The sequence below is a fragment of the Rhinolophus sinicus genome, linkage group LG02 (genome assembly GCF_036562045.2).
Source record: "Rhinolophus sinicus isolate RSC01 linkage group LG02, ASM3656204v1, whole genome shotgun sequence".
NCBI lineage: Eukaryota > Metazoa > Chordata > Mammalia > Chiroptera > Rhinolophidae > Rhinolophus > Rhinolophus sinicus.
In genome coordinates, this window is record NC_133752.1 from 132941843 (window position 1) to 132968123 (window position 26281).

At 33.8% G+C, this 26281-nt stretch overlaps 1 protein-coding gene across 2 annotated transcripts in view; it reads right to left on the reverse strand.

Moving 5' to 3' along the window:
* TRHDE (thyrotropin releasing hormone degrading enzyme) overlaps positions 1-26281 on the reverse strand; it is a 364357-nt gene that overhangs the window by 58739 nt on the left and 279337 nt on the right. For both annotated transcript variants that reach the window (XM_019748963.2, XM_019748962.2), the window contains 3 exons: positions 24752-24840; positions 18386-18519; positions 18235-18290 (listed from right to left, as the gene is read on the reverse strand). In XM_019748963.2, the coding sequence (XP_019604522.1) occupies positions 18235-18290; positions 18386-18519; positions 24752-24840 (279 nt within the window). The remainder of the gene's footprint in view (positions 1-18234; positions 18291-18385; positions 18520-24751; positions 24841-26281) is intronic.

The following is a 26281-nucleotide window of genomic DNA, read 5'->3' on the forward strand; positions in this document are numbered from 1 at the left end:
AAAGAAACAGTATATTATAAAGAAAGACTAGATAAAAAGTAATAGTCAACAACTTCATCAAAATAGACTCAGATTAAAATTTGGGAGCACATTTTATACTTTAGTACATTGGCATATATTTGAAATAAAATCAATCCTAAATAATTTGTTTTAAACTGAGGTGAAACTAAAGAAAAAAGGGCATACCTCAGATTAAGTCCTTTTCCAACTCTAAAGTCTCACCTCAATATCATATGTCTCTTGAATCCTGGTCTGCATTGGAATCTTGCATAATAAGAGAAAATAGTGATTTAGAATGTACCGGGCCTCGGGCCATACAGAATGTTCTAATTACATTGTCCCATTTAATATTTAAAATAAACCTCTAATGTAGATACTCTTTTATCCACATTTTATAATTAGGAAGCTAAGAATAGAATTAGTAATTTGCTCAAGATTACATTTTTGTTGGAGCTACGACTAATACTCATATTTAATTCTACAGTCAGTGATCTGAACCACTATAATTTCCAAAACTAGAAATTAGACAAGAGGGAGCAACTATTTAAAAATATATATAATTCTTAAAATTATTTTTGTTTAGGGAACAGAATAATGTAAAAAGAGAAATAACATGAATTTTAAAATTGGCCATGCTGGAAAACACTCTCATATTCTTCTTGAGAGAAATTTGTTGTCTTTAATGGCAACTTGACAATTTGTTTCAATGATTTTAACCACTATGCTTATGATCATGGACTCAACAAAGTTCCCAAAAATATATCTTAGCAAATAATTAATAAAAAATAAAAATTGCATGAACAAAAATATTCTTTAGAATTATTCATAAATGAAAGTTTGAAAACACCATAACTTTCTAATAATGTAAATATGTTTACATTAATTATGATATAATATGTATACCTATACAATAGAATATTAGAGAACACTTCAAAATTTTTCTATTAATATATGGAAATAAACACATCAAGGTTGGACAGGAAGTAAAACTATTGTTTCCAGATGACATTACAATGTTTGCAGAAAACCCTAAGAAAACCATTTTTAAAAAACTGTAAGAAATAATAAGCAAACTTAGCAAGGTTGCAGGGTATAAGGTCAATATAAAAAAATTCAAGTGTTTCTAGATATGAGGAGCTGGCACACTTTTTCTTAAAGGGCCCAATAGTAAATATTCCAATTGTAGGCCACACAGTCTCTTTTGCAAAAACTCAACTCTACCTGGGTAGCATTAAAACAGCCACAGACAATATATAAACAAATGAGCATGGCTGTGTTCCAATAAAACTTCGTTTACAAAAGCAGGTGGCTGGCTAGTGGACCATAATTTGTCTACCCCTGATTTGTGTGTGTGTGTCTACATATCCAGATATAGGCAACTAACTAGCCAAATGTAAAATTTTTAAAAACAACTTCATTTACAATAATATAAAATATGCAGGAATAAATGTATTACGAGGTGTATAAGATCGGTACACTGAACACTACAAAGTATTACAAAAGAAAACTCAAAAAGACCTAAAAAATGAAGAGATATTCCAGGCATGGGTATTATTAAAATGATAATTCTCCCCAAATTGATGTATATTTTCAAAGTAATCACAACCAAAATCCTGAAACACCTACTATATAGCTACAGTAATCAAGAGAATGTGGTATTGGCATGGTGATAGACAGTATATGGATCAATGGAACAGTCTGTAGAGTCCAAAAAAATAGATTCACAATCTACACAACGTTTTTGACAAAGAGGCCAGAGAAAGTCAATGGAAAAAGAAGCCTTGTAACCAAATGGTGCTGAAACAACTGGATATCTGTGAGGAAACAATTACCTTTAACCCTTACCTTACATTACACACAAAAGTTAACTAAACATGGCTCATAGACTTATATAAAAGACCTAGTATTATTAATCTTTTACCCAAAAACATAGAAGAAAAACTTTGTATTATTGAATGTAATATAGATATCTTAAACAGAACATATCAAGCACAAATTATAACAGAAAAATTAACAAAATGGACTTCATCAAGATTAAAAACTTTCAATACTGAAAGACAAGTTAAGAAAATAAAAAGACAAGCTACAGGCTGGCAGAAAATTTTGTGAAACATATCTGATTAACAGGCTTGTCTCTGAATATTTAACGAATTCTTATACCTCAATAATAAGACAACCAAATTTTAAAACTGGACAAAAGATTTGAACAAATATTTGAGGAAAAAATGATATAGAAATAGCAAACAAGTGCATGAAAAGATTCTCAACATTATGGATCATCAGAGAAGTGTAAATTAAATCAATCCCAGAAAGATACCCTCTACACACAATATAATGGCTGATGTTAATAAGACCAACAATTCTAAGTGGTTGGCGTGGATACAAACCAAATAGGACCGCCCTATCTTGCATGTTGGAATGCAAAGTGGTCCAGCCAGTTTATAAAACAGTATGGTAGTATCTAATAAAGTAATCTCACCATTCAACCCATCAAGTCCACTCCTAGGTATCTGCTAAGAGAAAGGAAAACATATATCCACACAAAAATGAATATGCAAATGTCCATAGCAGTATTACTCATCACAGACTAAAACTGAAAGCAACCCAAATGCTTAAAAGATATAAATGTATATTTTTTAATTTTTATTTTAATTATTTATTTATTTATTTTTGTTTATTTATTTATTTATTTATTTATTTTGCTATTACTGCATATTGAGTAACTATTTTCCAGGAAAACATCTGCATGAGTCTATAACTCTGGTCTGTAAACCTCTGCCACTCAGGAGGCTCCCTTACCAGGCAAATGGCCATATTGTATTAGAGTTCTGAACATCTCTTAATAGTTTGTCTTAATTGCCCTCCTAACTGGGCTCCCTGCTTCCACACTTGCTCCCTCATAGTATATTCTCAACAGAGCAGCTAGAGTCATCCTTCAAAATATGACTGATCACATCACTCTTCTGTCCAAAAACCTCTAATACATTCCCTCTCACTCTGAATAAAACTCCGAATTCTCACAATAGTCTATAGGGTCTTACATGATCAGTGATCTGTTACTTCCCTAAACTCATTTCATCCTGCTATGCCCCGTACTTACTCCATTAGCACCACATCCATCTGTTTGCTTTCCTTTGAACATGCCAAGCACATTCTACCTCAGGGTCTTTGCACTTGCTGTTCCTCTGTCTGTAATGCTCTGCTTCCAGATGGTTTCCTTATTTACTTCTTTTAAGTCATTACTCAAATATCAACTGATAAGTGAGAGCTTCCTTGACTATTTAAAAGAAACTCCTTCTCTGTGCTGCATCTCCAAACACTCCCATTTTACGCTTTATTATTTATTTACTCTAAAAGTATTGTCAGCTGACACAATTATTTGCATGATAATCTGACTTTAATCACTCCCCACTGTAACATAAACTCTCTAAAGCAGGGACATTTGCTTTTTTATTCACTGCTATTCACTCTAGTGTCCATAACAGTGCCTGGTGCACAGTAGTGTTTATTGAATATTTGTTTAATAAATGAAATGTCACACTGTGTATAGGCCATTTGGGAATTCCACTCCTATTATTATCTACATATATTCTGTACCCCCATGTAGTTCAAATATACAAAGCTGCTGCTATATAACTAGAAAATATTGCTGACTGACTTTGTATTACAGAATGCTCCATTTGTGAATTATTCTTACTAATGAGCATCGAAAATTAAAATAAAAAAGGTCAACTCACTAAAAGCATTTTGAAGTGCTTCTCATGCTTTTCATTATTTTCATTTTTCCTGTTTGTAAAAGATGTTATCATATTATTTATCTGTAGATGATAAGAACACAGTTCATTTTATTACCATGTACAGATACTTTAGGAACTGATTAACTTATTTGAAATGAAAAATAAATGTTGGATGATGACAGCACATAAAAACTAAGTAACTATTGAAAGATTTTCCAACTAGTTTCTATGCATTTTTATAAAGATGAAATATAGACTAACAAATAAAGAACATATTTTCCTACCTTTCTTTTAATTTGGCATATCATGAAATAAGTGAATATTGGAAAATATCTTCATCAAACAACTTGTAACCTTTTATTGTTACATGTGATAATTATTTAGTGTGTAATTCATATGGATAAAATATTTATCTCAGTAATATCTCCCTTTCACTAAGAAAATCACTTGAATTTATTTTAACTAAACCTCAGATTTTAAAATTCTATGTGACTTTTCTCATATGAAAGTAAGCATGAGAAAATAATCTTTCTGAGGCCAAATATAGTGATTCACTGTATTTGTATTATGGTTCTGTCTTTGTTATCAACCTACCTTTCAATCCATGTACCTATCACCGGTCTGTCAACAAACTCATCAACGTTCACATTGTATATATAATTTATTGAAATACCCTACATATTACTTTGCATTTACTGAAACACAAATTTTCATATGGATATCTCAACTCTTCACACCCTAAGAAATAACTGATAGTCTATCAATGTCAAAATTCAACAGAATGCAGTAACATTTTTAAAATGGAAATAGAAAACCTGAGAAACTCTACAAAGATGAAAATTAAAAAGTATAGTATGCTAGGAGGCCAGGGGCCTAATTGCTTTCAACAGTAACTATATTTCTGTAATAATAGTCTCACTACTGGCTGAAAAAGGAGAAGTAACATTTGCCTCCATGTGGTATGGATAGAATTCACGATCTTTCCCTCAGCTTTTGCAGTTAACATCCATTATATTTGCACACTGGGAATGCAAAACCAACTAATTTTCACCTGGAGTCCTTTGTATTTCGCCATGTGTGACAGCAGTCCCCCAAACCTTCCACTAATTTAGAGTGTGTTTAAGTTAGCATCACATAAAATTCTCTGATATTCAATATCATTCTCTTCAGGGCCTGTTAGTCTTACATGAATTTGTCACATCTAGACTTCTAGACTAACATGTTCTTTCTTATTACAAACTCCTCTTTTTCCCCTTCTGTTTAGCACTATCTCCTGGTGACCTGGAGGGTTGATATTGAACTTCTGTGTAATCTTGATCCTAATTAGGTGAAGCAGCTGAACAACTGGAAACCTCTGCCTACTTCCTTCAGAGGCCAGAATCCACTGCATTCCAAGCCATTCTCTGTTGAGGAAAAATCCAATCTGTGATTCAAATGTGGTCTGATCCTGCAGGGCTTAGCACTACTTCTTAGCTTCTGAGTGGGCCTGCACTCATATCTTTAAATAACATTAAATAGGTTTTGGCACAGTTGCAGGGAGTAAAGTTTTCCTAATCTGATGTTTTCTTACATTGAAAATAGTGAAGACCTCTTCACCGGTACTCCATTCCACATAAAGTCATTTGAAGCATTCAACACAGAATAGTTCAAATTGCATGCAATTAACGGCAACATCATGTATTTTACATCATCTTTCAGGGCTTTAAGATTTGCCTTGAAGACAGAAAAGGAAATTTAGTTTCCATATTTTGTGCAATGAAGGTGAGTGATTAATTCAAATTAACACACAGACTTTTTTTTTAAATTAGACTTTTACATTAACAAGACAAATGCCAGAAGGATTCATTTAATTTTTCCACAGACTGTCTACCACAAAACTCTCACTTTCTTCTTTCTTATCAATTATTCCTTGCTGATAGAACCAATTTACTCATCTTTTTCTTTCTTCCCTTCATCTTTCTAAGTTCTGATTTCCTCAAAGAACAATCACAGAATAGCCATATAAATCTAATAACCTTCTCTCACTTGACACTTGTAGGTAGCTCGACTGTTCTTGCCTACTTACATTGGCAATAGATTTGCAGAATATTCCAGGTTTAAATACCAGATTAACTTGCAAGAACATCCCACCATGCCTTTCACCAGGGAAAACTATTGAATACCTTAGAATTCCACATACATGGTTGATAGGTGCCATTTGAACATAATGGTGTCTCTTAATGTACATTTCCACGGTTGAGAAAATGTCTGAGACACCAGATTATGAGTTATGTTTACAAGTATCAAATGAAAGATCTAAAATGGTAACATATTTAATAAGAAGAATTTTAAAAAGCATTTTGGATACTTACAACGGATTCCCTGATATCCTAATTATTGAGTGATTAGCTCATGACTCCAGGATCCAAAAAAAGCCATGCTTACTGTTGTTCTGAGGCCTCTCAGCTTCAGAGGAGCACCTGCTTGTCTAAGCCGATGCCATAAATACCATCTGGGCCTCAAAAGCAGCAGTTTTCACATTATTGTGTGTGTCAGAATCTCGTGAAGTGCTGCATGGAATGCAGATTCCCAGGGAGAACGGGAATATGCAATGTCTAGTAAAACATCTCAGGTGATTGTGATGTAGAAGGTTTCTCAGATCATACTCAACAGAGCACTGCACCTGACTATGCAAAAGATTTCTGGCAAGCAGCGAAACAGATAACTCAAATTCATGAAAACAGAAACACCGAGATATTAATTCATGTCTTTAGGTTAAAAGTATATATTACAAAAATCTATTTAAGTAAAGTTGGTGTTCTGCTGTAAATGACCATATTGGAGGGACCTCTGCCTAAATAATGTATATTACTTGTGAACATGCAAGTATTTCAAATTGTTGGGAAGTTCAGAGATCGTAGAGCAAATTCTTACAAAATCTCAGGCTTAGTTTTCAAGACAACTAGAGAACCAAAAGAATCACAATTCTGTGTTAAAGATGACCAGATGGTACTAACTACAATGTGGATTATAAAATTATTTTTAAATTGTGAGATGCTAAAGATATACACTTACTCACTTATTCAAATATATACACTTATTCAAATAAATTTGTACTTGCATTTTGAAATTTAGACTACTTATTCTCACAAAAGAATAAATCCATGTAACCTACAAATATCACCCACACTTTTGTTAACTCAAGAGTGCAGGCTGTTCGCTGGGAAAATGGATCAAACCTACAGAATGATGTCAAAATATTTCTCTTCTACTTTCTACTCAGCATTCTCAGACATTAGACATTAATATTAAAACACTTTCACCTACAGAGTTGAAATACAGAGTTGGCACTGGAAGGTTACAAATTTGCTTTTGATTTAATGCAGTGCAATTTAAAAGTCACTAAGAAAGTTTGCGTCTTCAAGAGCCATAGGCCTGCCCTTAGTGCCCCAGGAGTTCTGTACCTCCCAGAAGTAACTGGGATGGTAGCTCCCCCTGAATCCTTATCTGAAGGACAATACCTGTGATTCCACCCTCAAAAGATTTCTAAATATTGCTCAAAGGCACGTTACTTCATTCTTTAACCTTGAGCAAACAAGTGTATGCCTTGCACGAACAGTATAGCTTGAAAATTCAGGCATATACTCTAAGGTTTTACTGGGTTATGATAGAAAGCAAGCCAAGGACTCCCAACTCAGTATAGCAAAATATCCCAAAAACGCTTCCAGACTATTTTTACCATTTATCTGTGGCAAAGTGTTGCGTAAACTAAGACTAATTCAGTGGCCTTTTGGATATGAACTGTTAAGTAATTGCATGCAGAAAGGTATCAAATGAAAGTGTTTCAAGGCGACTTTTTGTATATCTCAAGAGGAGAATTAGCTGATGGTGACAAACAGATAATTAGAATCCCAACCTCAGAGACATGAGAGATATTGTGATCTCTTGGGGATGGCCATGAAGCTTCTGAATGGAATCACAGTGAGACTGTTCACAGCATGGAAAGATCCGCCCTGGTTAGAAAAGCTGAGAGGGTAAATATGAGCTAATTTTAATAGCTCTTGGTCTTTAGCAAAAGATAGGAAGCTTATGGATAACAAATAAATCTTAGTTGCAATAAAAAATTTTATCTCTTTCAGGATTTCATAAATATTTAATTGCAATCCTTTTGCACACATATTCTGATAGCTTCAGAAAAAATAAGTAACATAATCCTCCTACATGGATACTTCTCCCAAATGAGTCTAACACACACAGCAAAAGAATCATCCTTCGCTCCCTGCCCACTAAGTACGATATAAAATATGTTTTAATCAGTATTCTGAGCAATCTATTATTATTACTTTCATGATTTCATTATAAAATCAGCTGAAAGAAAAATGTTTATGCTAAAATTATATAATGATTTAAAACAAGAAAAAAGGTAGGGATTAAAGGAAGCATTCTGAAACTTAATATCATTCATAAACTCAGAATTAATAAAGCAGTAGACAGTGTCAAAGGGATTCTTAACCAGAGTTTCCACTGCAATGTTCAGCTGAAGTGCAGTAGTCTTGTTATCTCCATAACAGAATGGGGGGATCAGGAAAAAAATTCCAGTCTGTCAAGGTATTTCTCCCAAAAGTTCTCTAAGTCCTTCCTTCTCAATTTAATCTACGAAAGGTCAGTGCACAGCACATTTAAAGAACTAGCTGTGAAAGTAGGAAAACCAGCTCCTCATCTAGCCCAGTGCAGTGGACTGTTGTTCTCAGGCACATCGCGCTATTATTTTCTGCAATGAGGGAAGAAATGATCAGTACATAATTCGCAAGAGAAACTTTAAGCAAGATACAGGAGAACCACACTGAAGAACCAGAAGAATTTCTAATAAAAGCCATGATGAAAGGAGTCCTAGAAGGAGCCAGATTTCTACCACTCAGTTGGCAAACACTGTGAAGGTGGTTTTATTAATGCTGTTACCAGTCCTGAAACAGGACTCAGAAACGAAAACAATGTGTAAAGGTAGGTTTTGGATGTTCTCATAATTTGCTTCTTCATGAGACATTATATTTTCACAGGCTCATGTATTGAATTCTCAGCTTTCCTAACATATCTCAGACTTATCTAAAACAAGTTATTAAACATTAATTTATTAATTTTAACATATTAGAATACTTCTAAGTGTGACATTCCCAATCTCCATGTATAGGTCCTTATGTTGGTTGTCAATAAAACACTAATATTTTAAAAAGAAATAACTGCTCTCTTATTCCTTAACAAAATTTGCAAACTAAGTTGTAATAACCTGCTCTTTTTAAGGCTTTACACGTAATTGTACTTTTAATGGAATAACCTAAAACAGAAACTTTAAAAATATACTACACAGACTAAAATGAATATGTTATGATATTAATAATTCTGCAAAATGTCATATGTTCTGCATAATAGAATTTTCCAAGAAAGTGGTGACTACATAAATAAATAAATACGTGCAGGAACGACCCAGGGTCAGGAGGGTGGTAATGATGATGATGGTCATGATCATGATGATAATGATTTATTTCTGGAATTTTTTTGGATATGAACAAATTCTCCAAATAATTTTCATGTATTTTAAATAAAACATAGGCCCACAAGCCAGTGATACACACTTCTACAGCTTTATAAAATTGTTCTCAGAGCATGTTAATAGCTTTAAATATCCAAATCCAGTGGCTATTATACTTCCTATTGCATATCTTCCAAATTTCTAGTTTCTTTCACGTATTAAGCTAATAACTTCAATAAGAGTTCTTACTTTACCTAGCTGCCAATTCCACTCTTTTTCAAATCACTGCTTTACCCCAGTTGTAGAATGAGTATTATTAGTATTGTAACAGGTCTCCTGCTGTAAGTTCATCCTCTAGTTTATACTTTGCCCCACTCTTATTTTCCTACTTTTAAACTGTCAATGGATTTTCATAGTAAAATAACATTCTTCTAATGTTGTTTCCTATGTAATATCCTCCATAGTCTTCCTAGGCCAAGGAAATTCTTTATTTTCCAATGTTTCCAAAATATTTTATTCATAGGACTTACATATTGAATATAGTTCATTGTTTACAGTGTATTTTCCCTGTTAGGCTGTGAATTCATTGAAAACAAAGAATGCCACTTATTCATTTTCAGATCTCCAAATTTAACAATGCTTTGTTAAAACAAAAACCAAAAACAAACACACCAAACAACAACAAAAACAACAACAACACAATCTAGGCATTTTAGTCACTAATTTCAGAGTTCAAGTCAAAACACAATGACATTTGCAAGGCAATCAATTAATTGATTTTGTATACAAAGGAATGATGAAAAAATATGGTGAATATTTAAATTCAGAAAAAATGTATTATAGTAAAAGGCACATTGCCATTAATTCCCCTCAAAATAGCTCCCTTGCTTTGAACACACATATCTGATCATTCTTGCCACTTTCTAAAGCTGTTCTGAAAGTCCTCTTTTGTGAGTCTTTAGCTGTGCTGTCATGGCTGCCTCAATTTCCTGAATCAATTCAGAACGCTTGCCTTTCATGGTCATTTTGACTTTGGTGAAGATCCCGAGGTCGTACTGTGCCAAATCGGTTGAATAAGGTGAAGAAGACACTTCATAGTGTTTTTATTTGACAGAAATTGCTGTACCAGAAGTGATGTGTGACATGGAGCCTTTCCAGTTGTGATCACAAAATATGGTGAATACTGCCAAGTGCCATACAACAGAAAGCCAGGGATCTTCAATATGGGAAGCGGCACGTTGAACTTTAGTAACAGTGTGTGACAAGTTTCAACTTGATCGATGCAGTCAGTTGGGTGTGAGCTACGGTTGAGAGACGGTGTGTTTTAAAGTGTGACATAAATCATCCTCCATCATGACAATGCTCTGTGTCACACATCGCTTCTGGTACAGCAATTTCTGTCAAATAAACATGACTGTGTGTCCTCATCCACCTTATTCACTAGATCTGACACCATGTGACTTCTGGCTCTTCCTCAAAATCAAAATGATTTAGGACATCGAGGCAGGGATGACAGCGCAACTAAAGACACTCACGAAAGAGGACTTCCAGAACTGTTTCAGGAAGTGGCAAGAATGATAGATAGGGTATGTTCAAAGCGAGGGGGAGTATTTTGAAGGGGATTAATGGCAATGCGTCTTTTATTGTAATATTTTATTTTTATTTTTATTTAAACATTCACCATATTGTTTGGTCATACCTCGTACAAGCAATGAAAATTAGAATATGTAAGTGCAGAAGCAGTGCCACTTGCTAGAGAACCATATACCATTTTTTAAAATGGAATAATATGACATTTCTACAACCCATGTACCCAAAATCAAAGAGCTTTCCTTAGGGACCTGGATAAATAGAGAGAAATAAGGTGTTTTGGTATTGGAATGCTAACATTTAAAAAGATGTTAATTCTTTAAAAAATAATTTATAAATTCAGTGCATATCCAGTCATAACTACAGCAGGATTTCTTTTTCCTATTTTTTTTTTTTTTTTTTTTTTTTTTAGTTTCAGGCACACCAAACAATGTAATAGTTAGACATTTATCATTTATATCCCTCACACTGTGTCAACCCTCCTTCCCCCATCCACTATCCCTCTGATATCACACACAGCCATTATATTTCCACTGTCTCTATTCCTAATTCTGTACTCCGCTTCTTGTAACTATATACATATATGTGTGTACATATACACACACATATATATACATATATATAAACTGTAGTTGACATTAATTATTCTTCAGCTTCAGCTTCAGATACACAGTGCAGTGATCAGGCATCTACATCTTCCCTCAGGTGGTCTCCCTGATGAGATAAGTGTCCATCGGATACCCTACAAAATCTTTACAACACTATTGATTATGTTCCCCAAATTAACTTTCGTAACCCCATGGCAATCTTGTGGTTATTGACTGTGCTTTCTAATCCTCTCACCTTCTCCCTTATCCCCATTCCCCCACTCATCTAGCAACCCTCAGTTTTTCCTCTATATCTCCAGCAGGATTTTTTTAACGGGCTTTGTCAAACTGATCCTAAAATTTATATTTAAGAGAAAGTATGTAAGATTTTGAACAAGAATGAGAGAAAATTTTGTCAACCACAGCATACTATAAAGCTAAACTGATTGGAACACTACGGTACTAGTGTGAAAAGAACAAAGAGGTCAATGAAACAGAATCAAATCAATTCCCTAAAATATGAGAATTTGCATTAAGATAAAGATAGCTTTTCAAACCTGTGAATAAGGAAGGATTTTTAAATAAGTAAGATTGAAATAATTGGTTATAAATGTATTAATGTTAAAGAAAATTAGACACCAATTCCATTCTATACCAAAAAAAAAAAAAAGAAAAAAAAAAAAGAATTAGAGACTGAAAGTTTGAGGAGATAAATTTAAAAACAAAATAGCTTCTAAAGAAAAAAATGCAATGTTTTCAAAATCTTCAGATAGAGAAAGTTTTCCATGTGAGACAGAACCAGAGAACCAGAAAGCTATAAAAGAAATGACTTGACATATAAATTAAAATCCTTTTGGTGATGAAAGACACCACAAAGTTAAAAAAAAAAAAAAAATCTGACATACTATTGAGACAAAATACTGTGAAGATGCTACAAAAAGGATTAATATCCCAAAACATCCAAAATACATAGGAAAATTGAGTAGGGAAAATACCTCACCCATTTTCTATTATCTTTTTTATCTTTCATTTCTTAAGAAGGCAACAATTCACAAATAAAAAAAATACAAATAACAAATGTATATATAAGAAATCTAGATATAGAAAAGATGCACAAGATAATTTAGTACTGTAACAACTTCAAAAAAATTATCTGTGCTGCCATACTGTCAAAAATGTAAAAGATGTGTACTCTTTGTTATCATAAAAAGTTTGAGGGAATTCAACCCTCTCATACATGGTTGATAAAAAAAACAAAACTGGAAAAGCCTTTGAAATACAGCTGGTTAAGACTGCTTTGGATATTTGGGCTCTTTTGTGGTTCCATACAAATCTGATGATTTTTTGTTCTATTGCTTTAAAAAATGTCATTGGGATTTTGATGGAGATTGCATTAAATCTGTATATTGCTTTGGATAATATGGCCATTTTAACTATGTTGATACTTCCATCCCAGGAACATGGAATGTCTTTCCATTTCTTTGCGTCTTCTTCATTTTTTTTTTTTTTTAATATCTTATAGTTTTCAGTATATAGGTCTTTCACATCCTTGGTTAAGTTTATTCCTAGGTATTTTATTCTTTTTGTTGTAATTGCAAAAGGAATTGTGTTTGGTATTTTTAATTTCTTTTTCTGACATTTTACTGTTAGTATATAGGAATGCAATGGACTTTTGTACATTGATTTTGTAGCCCACAACTTTACTGTATTCATTTTTTTCTAATAGCTTTTTTTGCTGGAGTCTTTAGGGTTTCTATATATAGCATCATGTCATCTTCAGAAAGTGACAATATAACTTCTTTATTCCCAATTTAGATGCCTTTTATTTCTTTCTCTTGCCTTATTGTTCTGGCTAGTACTTCCAATACTATATTGAAAAGCAGAGGTGATAAGGGACAATCCTGTCATGTTTCTGACATAGAGCAAAGGGCTTCAGTTTTTCATCATTAATTATGATAATAGCTGAGGGTTTGTCATATATGGCCTTTACTTTGTTAAGGCATTTTCCTTCTATATTTATTTTATTAAGTGTTTTAATCATAAATGGAAGTTGTATCTTGTCAAATGCCTTTTCTGCATCTATTGATATAATCATATGATTTTTGTCCTTTATTTTGTTTATGTGATGTATCACATTGATTGATTTGCATATGTTGAACCATCCTTGTGCCTCTGGGAGAAAAAAGAACAATGCTGGAGGTATCACATTCCCTGACTTTAGCTTGTACTACAGGGCAATAATAATCAAAACAGCATGGTATTGGCAGAAAAACAGACACACAGACCAATGGAATGGAACTGAGAACCCCAAAATAAACACACATAAATATGGACAAATAATTTTTGATAAAGAAGCTAAAAACATACAATGGAGAAAAGACAGCCTCTTCAATAAATGGTGCTGGGAGAATTGAAAAGCTACATGCAAAAGAATGAAACTGGACTGCTATCTGTCACCATATACCAAAATTAATTCAAAATGGATCAAAGACTTAAGCATAAGACCTGACACAATAAGCTGCATAGAAGAAAACATAGGTACTAAACTTATGGACCTTGGGTTCAAAGCGCGTTTTATGAATTTGACTCCAAAGGCAAGGGAAGTAAAAGCTAAAATAAATGAATGGGACTATATCAAACTTAAAAGCTTCTGCCCAGCAAAAGAAACCATCAACAAAATAAAGAGGCAACCAACCAAATGGGAGAATATTTTTGCAAACAACGCCTCTGATAAGGGGCTAATATCCAGAATATATAAGGAACTAATACAACTCAACATCAAAAAGGACAAAAAATCCAATTTAAAAATGGGCAGAGGACTTGAAGAGACATTTCTCCAAAGAGGACATATAAATGGCAAATAGACATATGAAAAAATGCTCAACAATCACTAATCATCAGAGAAATGCAAATAAAAACCACAATGAAATATCACCTCACACCAGTTAGAAAGGCTATCATCAACAAGACAAATAGTAACAAGAGTTGGAGAGTCTGTGGAGAAAAAGGAACCCTCATACACTGTTGGTGGGAATGCAGATTGGAGCTGTTGCTATGGAAGGCAATGTGGAAGTTCCTCAAAAAATTAAGAATAGAATTACCATATTATCCAGCAATCCCTCTCCTGGGTATCTCCCCAAAATATCTGAAAACATTTATCCATAAAGACATATGTGCACCAATGTTCATTGCAGCTTTGTTTATGGTGGCCAAGGTATGAAAACAACTTAAGTGTCCCTCAATAGATGAATGGATAAAGAAGTTGTGGCATATATAGACAATGAAATACTATTCAGCCATAAGAAAAGATGAAATAGTACCATTTGCGACAATATGGATAGATCTTAAGATTATAAATGCTAAGCAAAATAAGTCAGACAGAAAAAAATAGAGAATCATATGATTTCACTAATATGTGGTATATAAAACTGAAAACAACAAAAGAACAAGACAAACAAATGAAGAAACAAAAACTCATAGACATAGACAATAGTTTAGTGGTTACCAGAGAATAAAGGGGAGGAGGGCTATAGAAGAGGGTAAATGGGGTCAAATATATGGTGATGGAAGGAGAACTGACTCTGGGTGGTGAACACACAATGTGAGCTATAGATGATGTATTACAGAATTGTACACCTAAAACCTATGTAACTTTACTAACAATTGTCACCCCAATAAACTTTAATTAAAAATAAAGAAAGAAATACAGTTTGTAACATTTATTAAAAATTTTATGTTCTTTGAACCAAACATTCCACTAGCAGAATCAATCCAATAAAAAGAAATATTGCACAACAAAAACTGTTCAACGATACTCACTGCAGTCTTAATTATTATAGTGAAAAACTAGAAACAATGGGATAAAACTCCCCAGACTTATTTTCCTAAATGAGTCAGAGAACAGAATGCATTTCTATTCATGAAAAAAACGAAACAAAAGAAACCTGTGTAAATGTAAAGAAAAACTGCTTAATTGACACAGACCAAAGAATAATTTTACCTGTGAGGAGGGTAAAGTGTTGGCATGGCATGGGAGGGAGTGAAAGAAAATTTTCACATGGTATTTCTCTTTTGTTTTAACCTTGGACAACTAGAATGCATTCATGTGGCATTTATATTTAAACAACCATTAAAAGAATACCTAATTTTTCCAGTAAAGATGGCGGAATAGGTAAACTCTGTGCTTGCCTCCTCTCATGACTACATCGAAATTACAAATAAACTGAATTCTAGCTGAACCAAAGTCCTACCACTAAAGACATATAGAAGAAGCCACTCCAGACTTGCAGGAGTGGCAGAGATGCAGAATGGGCTGGTCCCACACCTGCGCATGTGACCATTAAAAATCAGGAGGGATATCTCCTCTGCAGAGGTTCCCCTGAGGATTGATGGGTCCCAGAACCACACCAAACTCACCATCCCAGGGTTCCAGTGCCAGGGAGAGAAGTCCCCATAATTTCTGGTTCTGAAAACCAGTAGAGATTGTGGCTAAGTGGGATGGAGGGCAGCTGGGGTTCCAGGCACTCCTTTTAAAGGGACAGTGCACAGACTTAATGAAGAAATCACTAGCTCTGGGCTCCAGCACTGAGGCAGTAGCTGGAGAGGTGACAGGGACATATAGAGGGAACTGAGTTGTTTGGCTTCAGGACGGGAGCTGAGGGGCAGTTTTCTCCTGGACAGAGAAGCTGGTGGAAGCAATTATTTCTTTGTTGAGCCCTCCTGCTTTCCAACATGCAGATGCAGGCAGACACAATATGTGAGTCTCCATCAACCCGTCATTTACTCCACCCTGATGATTCCCTGAAACCCCGGCCCACCCAACTTTCAGGCACACCCAAGCTTCTTCCAGTGACTTTTCTGTATAAACAGCCCATCTTGGCTCATGCTGCAGACTTGCATAAAATCTCCCAAAGGTTCACAAAACCCAAACAAGCAGCATCTGGCTTCGGCATGTCCTGTACCATTTGCTGAGTAGTCCTAAGCCTGGCACTATTGGCCGCCAGCCTTAAGTTGATGCTTGGCCTCTCGAGGCATCTCCAAGCCCAGTGTGGGTGGCAGCCATCTGTGGATTGTTTTGTGTCTCATGCCAGGTGGCTGTGAGCGGGGCACAGGCTGTGACTGAACTTGGCCAGTGGCATGGCCCTTCCCAAAAGGTCCCAGAGCTGGCAGGCCCAGTGGCCAGCTTGGGACTGAGCCAGAGCATCACCTGGCCACCCCCAAGAATGACACACCCACAGGATATACTGGGCAGGCATCAGAGCCCTGCTATAGTGAATCCTGCTCTGTATGGTCAACTTCTGCACAACAGCTCCTCCACTGACTTCACGGCCAGTCTTTACAACCAATCAGCCTGAACATCAATTCCTCCCATTGACATGGAAACAGCAACCAAGGCTGAGCTACAAGAGGAGGGCACACACAACCCACACAAGAGACACACGTAGAACACCCAGCTCAGGTTACCAGGGAGACTAGGCCCTTGGGCCCCACAGGACACCTACTACATAAGGCCACTCTACTAAGATACAGAGACATAGCATTTCTACCTAATACATAGACACAAACACAGAGAGGCAGCCAAAATGGGGAGAAAAAGAAACATGTCCCAAATAAAGAACCGAACAAAGCTCCAGAAAAAGAACTAAATAAAATGGAGACAAGCAATCTACCAGATGCAGAGTTCAAAACACTGGTTATAAGAATTCTCAATGATTTCAGTGAGAACTTCAACAAAGAGCTAGGAAACATAAAAATTGAGATAGAAAGCATAAAAAAGAACAAGCCAGAAATAAAGAATACAGTAAGTGAAATGAAGAATATTGAATGTCAATTGTAATTAAAAATTTTTAAAAGTGGGGTAAAGGGTGAAGGAGAATAAGAGGTTCAAATTTCCAGGTAGAAAACAAATAAATCCTGGGGATATAAATTATTGTATAGGGAATATAGTCAATAATATTGTGATAGCATGGTACAGTGTCAGATGGTTGCTGGACTTATCATGGTGATCACTTCTTTAGGTATATAAATGTTGAATAACTATGGTGTATTCCTGAAATTGGTTTAATGTTGTATGTTAGCTATATTTTTTAATAAAAATCTTAAAATATAAATAAATAAAAGAAATTGAAACTGTACTGGGATGAGGCATACAAAACATTAAAAAGTATTTAGTCTCAAAATTGAGTAAATAGCTTGGGTTTACAATCAACATTATTTCAAAAGAATAACTAATGACTATTCAAAGGAATAAATGATTTTGACATTATAAATCTAATTATTAAAATAACAGAAATATTACTATAACTAGTACAATTAAAGGTTTCTGCTACAAAATTGATATATGTTTTTTTCCAGAACAGTTTTAGGCTGTGGAATATTTATTTCTGTCTTGTAGCACAAGCTTCTCGTAATGAATCAGATTTTTAAAAATCTAAAAAAATACAAATAAAAAAGATATACTAGAATATGTCAGGGAAAAAATTGCTGAGGTTTGAAGGCATTTTCCATTAAACATCAAATATGACACAATGGTCATTTTGTAGAGTTCATTAATGAAACTGGGAAGAGAACATTAATCTCCGGTTAAATTGAATTTGTAGTGAAAATTGATCAAGCTTCTCCTGACTCAGAAATACCTTCTGGTTCTTGTTGACCAAGGGTTTGGGACACCATTGTAATTCATCTCCAAATACAAATAATGTGAGTAAAAAATTGTTTTTAAAAGATTTATTATTCAAAACATATGAACTAGTTAGCTTACTAGAGGAAATCTTATGGCATAAGTTTTATTGTGGAGATCCACAGGAAAACATACCTGGCTAGGCTGAAGGCATCGTCAATCAAACCCGCTCGATTACTGACAGAGAGAACCTATGAGATCAGCCAGAAAAACAATGGAATCACTTAGGATTAAAACGGCAAGTTCACATATCAAAACAGATCTTTGATGAGTAAATCCAGTTTACCTCGTGGTTCCTGATTAACTGATCAATTAATAATCTCCAATTTCTTAAATCATAGTTGACTCTAAAATAGCCAGTTTGATTGATGTTCCCAAGCAACCAGCTTCCTTTGTCCAAAGAAGTTATTCTGTGGTTCTCTGAAAAGCATTTTCATGGGTAGAATAGATTATAAATTTTAAGGGTTAAAATGGTGTGAAGTATGTTTTCTTAATACCAGATACCATAATACAAATAGTTAAAAGAGAACACCATCTTAAATGCCTAATTGAAATCTATTGTTTAATCAATTAATCGCTATATCTAGAATTTGCTAGAAAACTTCTAGTTGGTTACTCATTACCTCAATTAATTTTTCTTATAATTAACATTTTTGTTCTTGATAAAAAACCCCATATTCCTATACATAATTTTTTTCCCTGAAGATAAATGTAACCAAGAAATCTACTACTGTATTCATATGGCTTCTAGTTAGTTTGTATACGAATATGTGGCTAGAATAAAATAAAAGTTTTAGGTGCATTTTCTACGTATTTTATTCAGTGAAAAATGGATTACCAATAGGGTTCATTTGTTTGAAAGTCATTGCTGTGTCTTGCCTTTTTGCTTGTGCTTTCTTGGAAGTACTAATAACTAACAGACTTTCCAGAATCATCAATAATGTTGGAAAAAGGAACCTCATTAATATTTCTACATATAATTACAACAGGAGAATACATTTTGCTTATCGAAATGACTTTGTAAAATGGTAACTTTTGTTCACCAGCTAATTCAATTAAAGCAAACCAGTAAAAGTAATCACACAACTTACATATTTAACTCCATAAAATATGGTACAGAGAGAAAACTTCATTCACTTTTAATGTTAGCCTTTATTGACTTCACAGAACCATAGTTCACACTTCTGATCATTTTGTTGTTGATGTCCTCCAGACTCATGCTTCATTGCAGTTACATAATGTATGAAGTTTACTTAAAATTTATATTTCACACACACACACATAAACACACACCATGGTCTATCTAATTTACACAATGACTCAAAGCCAAAAACATGCATCCCAGCAACCATTTGCTTCAATTCTGAGTAAGAGGCACAGCCTCCAGTTTTCACTCTATTATCAAGGTTTTTACACAGCTGAGTACAGAACAGGTTTTATTTTTTTTAACAGTGAGTTTACACAGTACCCTCTCTCAAAAGAAGCCCACAAAAGGAGAAGTTATACATAGCACAAAAATTATTGAGTAAACATTAATGACCATTAATTGCTCAGGACAGGAATGGGGTGGGCTAATTAGTGTAATTCATATTGACAATTTTCAAAAATGTACAGTAAAACAAAAAAAAATTAAACATAACATATACTGAACATAAAAATCTAGTCTTTAATATTTCAAATAGCACTTCAACTTCTTGCCACCTTTGTAAATAGTATCTGCTGGAACAGATAAAGAAATGAGGCTCAGACAATTTAATTGAATTGTCCAAGAAAGATGGAAATGGTCCATATCAGGTGTCCTGATTTTGGTGTCCTTTTTACTATGTTGTATTCTATTGATACAAGATGGTATAATACTTTTATTGTAAAATGATATAAATTTCCCACATTCTTATATTGATTCAAAAAGGGAGGAAAGCATTTAAAACAAGAATTAGAACAGAAATAGGAAAGTTGAATTCTCGTTCCAGTTTTCCTATGCATGAGTGTTTGAACTTCAGCCACTGACTCTCTTCAGTTCACAATTTCGTTACCTATAGCCCAAGGGCCAAGTAATGGCATTGAAGGTCCCTTCCAATTCTATGATTTGAAGAAGGAGCTATTTCTCTTAGTTTGAGATTTTTACCCAGCTGAATTCATGGTTCTTAGGAAAATTAATCCATTAGATATTGCTCTAAAATATTAACAGCTTCTGATACTTTGTTTGTAATACTTTGTATATGCATATTTTTCAAAAGTTTAATGTATTTATGCACACAGTTTATGTGAAGCTTTAGAATGTCACCCATTTTACAGATGTAAAAATAAAAATAAATAATGAAATATAGCATTTAAAAAATCTAAAATAACCTCATAAAGAGAGATTTTAATTAATCATGTCTGAATTGAATGAAGAAAAATTAAGATTGAAATACTGAATATGCTAAATTGATAACTAAAACTTGCAGGTTATTACTGTTTGTGAATATCTTTATACCTTTGTTATTAATCAAATCTTTGGAGAAATGATTCCCAAAAAGATTTTGTAATACATTTTTAAATATCATTTTCATTCTAATTAATTATATCTCTAAAATGTTCTTCAAATTACCTAATGGCAAGCAATGAATTTCAAAGATATCTTTTCTAGTGACCTAATGAAAATGTAATGAGTACCATAATAAAAAGTATGGAAGTTATACTTCAAATGTTAGTACTAACAACTAAAAATGATATTTAGGGGGCCGGCCCGGTGGCTCAGGCGGTTAGAGCTCCATGCTCCTAACTCCGAAGGCTGCCGGTTCGATTCCCACATGGGCCAGTGGGCTCTCAACCACAAGGTTGCCGATTCAACTCCTTGAGTCCCGCAAGGGATGGTGGGCAGTGCCCCCTGCACCTAAGATTGAACATGGCACCTTGAGCTGAGCTGCCGCTGAGCTCCGGGATGGCTCAGCTGGTTGGAGTGTGTCCTCTCAACCACAAGGTTGCCGGCTCGAGTCCCACAAGGGATGGTGGGCTGTGCCCCCTGCACCTAGAAATGGGAACTGGACCTGGAGCTGATCTGCGCCCTCCACAATTAAGACTGAAAGGACAACTTGAAGCTGAACAGCACCCTCCACAACTAAGATTGAAAGGACAACTTGACTTGGAAAAAAGGCCTAGAAGTATACACTGTTCCCCAATAAAGTCCTGTTCCCCTCTCCCAATAAAATCTTTAAAAAAAAAGATTTTTAGAATGTATCCAAAATGGCACAACTAGACTATATCAAGGCACAGAGTAGTTGGTACTTTTTATAATATTTTGTTTTTATATTCTGTACTTTCTTTTAGAATAAAGTAAAAGGAGATTAGGGCATTTTACTTAACATTGGCTGGTTGCAGAAAAATCAGAATTTAAAACAAACATGAAGTCAACCAAAATAACAAGGTAACAGTGTGAAAAAAACTCATTTATAATAACACATATAAGTTTTCTCACTGGACTCTTGTTGGAATCAAATTAGATAGTGCTCTGTAGAACCTATAAAGAACCATGTACCTGTGTATCTAATGGCAATTTGTTGAGTAACTGATGCATCAGCAAAGCAAGCTCCTCAAGTATTAAAATCTTTCTCTCTCTGTCTCTCTCTCTGTCTCTCTGTCTCTCTCTCTCTCTCTCTCTCTCTCTCTCTCTCTCTCTCTCTCTCTCTCTCTCTCTCTCTCTCTCTCTCTCTCTCTCTCTTTGTGAGGGGTAAAGATAACAAATTTAGAAAATAAAACCAAGCTCCTAAGACACTTAATTTCCTCATTGGTAAAATGGGGATAAAAATAATATGCACTTTAAAGGCATGTGAGTCTCATCTGAATCAATGCTTATGGAAAGCAATAAAACATTATATTATTTTTAATGTTTACTTCTAATTTTCATCATTTTTTCCTTTATTTTGAATATTTTCTTTTCCAGTATTTATTCCCTTCCATTGAACACTAACCTATAGCCAGTCAACGTACAAGCTACAACATTTGTAAATGCCTGTATTCTCAGTATTTTCATAGTAAAAACAAAAGAGATGAATTCTTTTACCTGCTTTCAATAACTTACAAATTGGTTTTAAAACTATTATCAGGGTAAAGCGATCTATGCCTGATCTTGGAATTAATTAAATTTTCATCTAAAGGGTTTAAAAATTTAAATGTCATGGGTATATGACGATTCAAATCAAATTTATATTCTATACTATTCACCAATGACTTTGCCTTAATATCTTTGAGATAAAAATCTGTATTACTGATAATGAGAAATTATAAAAACATTGATTTGATTGTTATAATTAAAAGGTATTTTTTACATATGTCGATAAAAACTGACCAGAATATATTCTTGACATTCTTGTGGATGAACATATTTCATTGACATTAGTTGGCTATATTTTGAAAACAGGAAGCAACACATAAAAGGAGACAAGAGTTAACAACCTTTTTTTGTCCCCTAATCTCTGTCTGATGTCAGTCTTTTTCATCATCAGAATAAAAAACTTCAAGACAAAACTAAATACAATTAGAATGAGACTAAACAGGGAAAGTAGAAAGGCTGCCTTCCTTTTAGGTCCTTCTTAGAAATTTCTTCAAGATTCATGTGTTTATTAAGTTTCCAAGAAACATTTACTTGGTCTAGGCATTCCTTCACAAAAAATCCTCAACATTTTAACCAAGACAATGTTTTATCTACCAGAAGCCTGTGCTATAATTTAATGGAAAATGACACATTATATTTGTAGGTTGAATACTGCACAGCTTTGGGATGAGGGAGTGTGCCATTCATATCACGGTCTATGTAAATATCATCTCCCAGAGTTATGTACTGCTCAAATGGTGTAGCAATGTATAACAAGCACGTGTATTGAGATAGGGATATTTTAGGCAAACATGCTTTGAAGTATATGTTGTTATTCTTCCTGATTAATACTGAAAAACTAAGAATGAAAACCACCTCTTAAATACAACAACCTATGGCTACTAGTCAAGAAATGTTGTGACATTATTCTGGATATTTTGTGTGGAATAAAAGGATACCATGAATAACAACATGGAAGTAAGGAGGGAGTTAGAGGAAATGGTCCTGGGAAAGCTATCCAAGAAGAATCTGACTTTCTCTGAATCCCTGCTCTGTCTAAAAGTAAAGTTTGGGGCCGATTCTGATGTTTGATCAGTATTTTTGTGCTCTTCTCATTTTCCCATTTCTATTCTGCCTTCCAATGAGAAATGCTTTATTTTACTTCCAAATACTGTTCTATGCCATGTTCCTAGCAATCCATGAAAGACTTCATTCTAATAGTTGGATCATTACTATAACAACTCACTGTTTCACTTATCGTTTCATAATAAATTACATAGATAAATAAAACTATATGTAGGTAAAAGAGAAGTATAAAGACAAATAATACAGTAAATGTGAATTCAGAATCAAGGTACAAATACTAAGTCCAAGAAGGTGAAAAGAATAGATTATAAAAGCTATTTAAAGGAGAAACAACAATGTTTTCAAGTAAGCATTTCAATGTGTCACCATATTACATATGAATGTTTTATACACAACATATAAATGAAAGCACATATTTTCATAATATGTGATTATGTGTTAAAATACAATAAAATGAATATTTGAATAGAAATTCAGCTGGAAATATAACTGTTTATATGTTGGGTAAACAGGTTAAGTTCTGTTGTAAGAACATTTTCTTGTGTGCATACATTTTGAGTACCTACATTTCCCTTATAATAGCAAGACTGAAGGAAATAAACAATATTGATGTCAGTATTTATTTATTTATACCCACATTATTTCAAAAAAAGACATGTGGCTGTTTAAAATGATGCCTATGAAATATCAAGATAACATCAATTAGCAGAACATGAGAAAGGAGTAAAAAAAGAAAAATGTGGACATACTTAACCATCTAAATTAAATGTTACATAAAAGATGGTAATTAGCTTTTTCTTCAATTAATGTAAAACAGAAATAAAAGAGACCTGTTTCATACCCTAGCATAAAGGATTTAGATTAGATTCAAGAACTAGCTTTCTGACAGTGAACTGAAATAGGTCACTATCTTATTTGAAACTATTTAGAAACAGAATAGAATCTCCTCTTTCTCTGCTCTTTGAGAGTTGACACTACCTAGAGGATGGTTTGATAACCTATTAAGACCTCTCCCTTCTGGCCCTATAACTATCTAATTTTATGAAGACTATTGCTTCACCCATTCTTTAAAGAGCCAGTCTGGTAAAGAGAAGATAGTAGGAAAATGGAAACAAAAATGTGGCCTGTGTTTTAGTATACGGTGTTTAGTATAACTCCTATTGGGAATTATGACTATAATTTAAATATATTTGGGATTCTTAAAATGATACAATTTAAAACAGCTAAAATTCATACTACAAATGCTTAGTTTTTATATTTTCTTTTTACAATCAAAGACACAAATACATTTAATAATTATATAGGCTGACTGAAATCAGACTATGTCAAAATTACACTCTATTATACTTAATTTTGTAGAGGTGATTATCATTTCTGTATATTCTCTTCTAATTTGTGTTTATTCCCATTTGTATAGCAGCTGAAACCAAAGGTTAAGTTGTTAAACAATTATACGAAACCAAAGAGTTCCTTGGGATAGAATATATATTTTACCTGATTTGTTAGACACCCAAATAATTGCTTCTGAAGACACATGGCTTCTATTTCCTACCACAATAGTTAATGGAATCTGCCACAGGTAACTGCAAGATAAAAAAGAAGCTTTAAGAATAAAAATGGTTATAACAAATAAACAAACAACATGTATTATGCACCTTCTTTGTGATTTTTTAAATTATTCTCTTTAGGGAACCTAAGGAAACATCCCTAGTCATAAAACTAAGGAATAAGTCAAGAAGATGAATCCACTTTTTCAGTGCCACTAAGCAGACTTGGACTCTAAGAGTTTCAATTTCAGTTCAAAAGAGGGACTGCCAACAAAACAATTTACCTTGAAGAAAAACAAACAAAACAGATTTGCACTTTGTATTAGGAATAAAAAGTAGCTAAAATCTGTAAATCTGAGCCACACCATAGATTGATTAAAGTCTAAAAATAAGTGCTTTCTACTGTTTCTATATAGATTTATAGACATTGCAGTGCTTTCATGCATGTACATATCAGCACTCTCCTTATTTATTTGTCTAAATATTCTAAAAAATACTATTATCATATTTTTACAGAAAGTTTAACTTAGCATACCTAAAGTTACACAGCAAGGCAGAGTAACTGAAAAGCAAAACTAATCAGCTCTTCCTAAAATCCAGATCAACACAAAGAACACTGGGGGACACATTTTATGCTCTATTTTCTGGAATGGAATTTCCAAATTGATGTGTAAAATCATCCACCACCAGGCAGGGATCAGTCAAGAGTCTCAGCTATTAAAGAGAAAAGCATGTTCTAGAATTTGACTTTTCATAGGACAAAAATTGAGGCCTATACTTATACATGGAATAATACCAATTTAATTTCAGATGAGTAGCCTGAGATACGCTATGTGGTTTTAATTTATTCATTAAAATAAATTCAATGATCACATTTTGTTTCTTTCCCTAAAACACAGAAGGTGCCAAAAGAATTTATACACATTTTAAAAAGAAAAAAACGGTATTAAAGTGTAATACAATGCATGACGCTAACATTCATTTGACTAACGCCATATTTTGAGCAAATGTCATACTACACATTGCTACTGTACTTCAATTGAACTTCGAAAAGTAAAACATAGATAACATCTCTCAAAATGTGTACTTTTTTTAGCACATTTAAACCGGATTATTGTGACCTCTGTATAACGAGATTATTGAGACCTACCATTGCATCATCATCAACAGGGGTAGCTAACAATGTATGGGAAAACTATTTTTTATTTAAATATGTAAAAAGATATACTATGTGAGATCCATAAGTGTGAGAGTGAATGGAGAATTGAGGATTTTTCAGGCAACGTGTGTGGGGTTATTTAACTGAAAACATAATGAACATGTCTTTTGCGGGGTGAGAGGACAGGGCATCTTTTCTAAATCTGTAATGTGGAATGTATTATTTTATCATTTCATGTTTCCCATTCATAATAAACAGAACTCAGTAACAGTAAAAAAATCCAAATGGAAGATTAAAAGAAATTCCTGATTTTATACT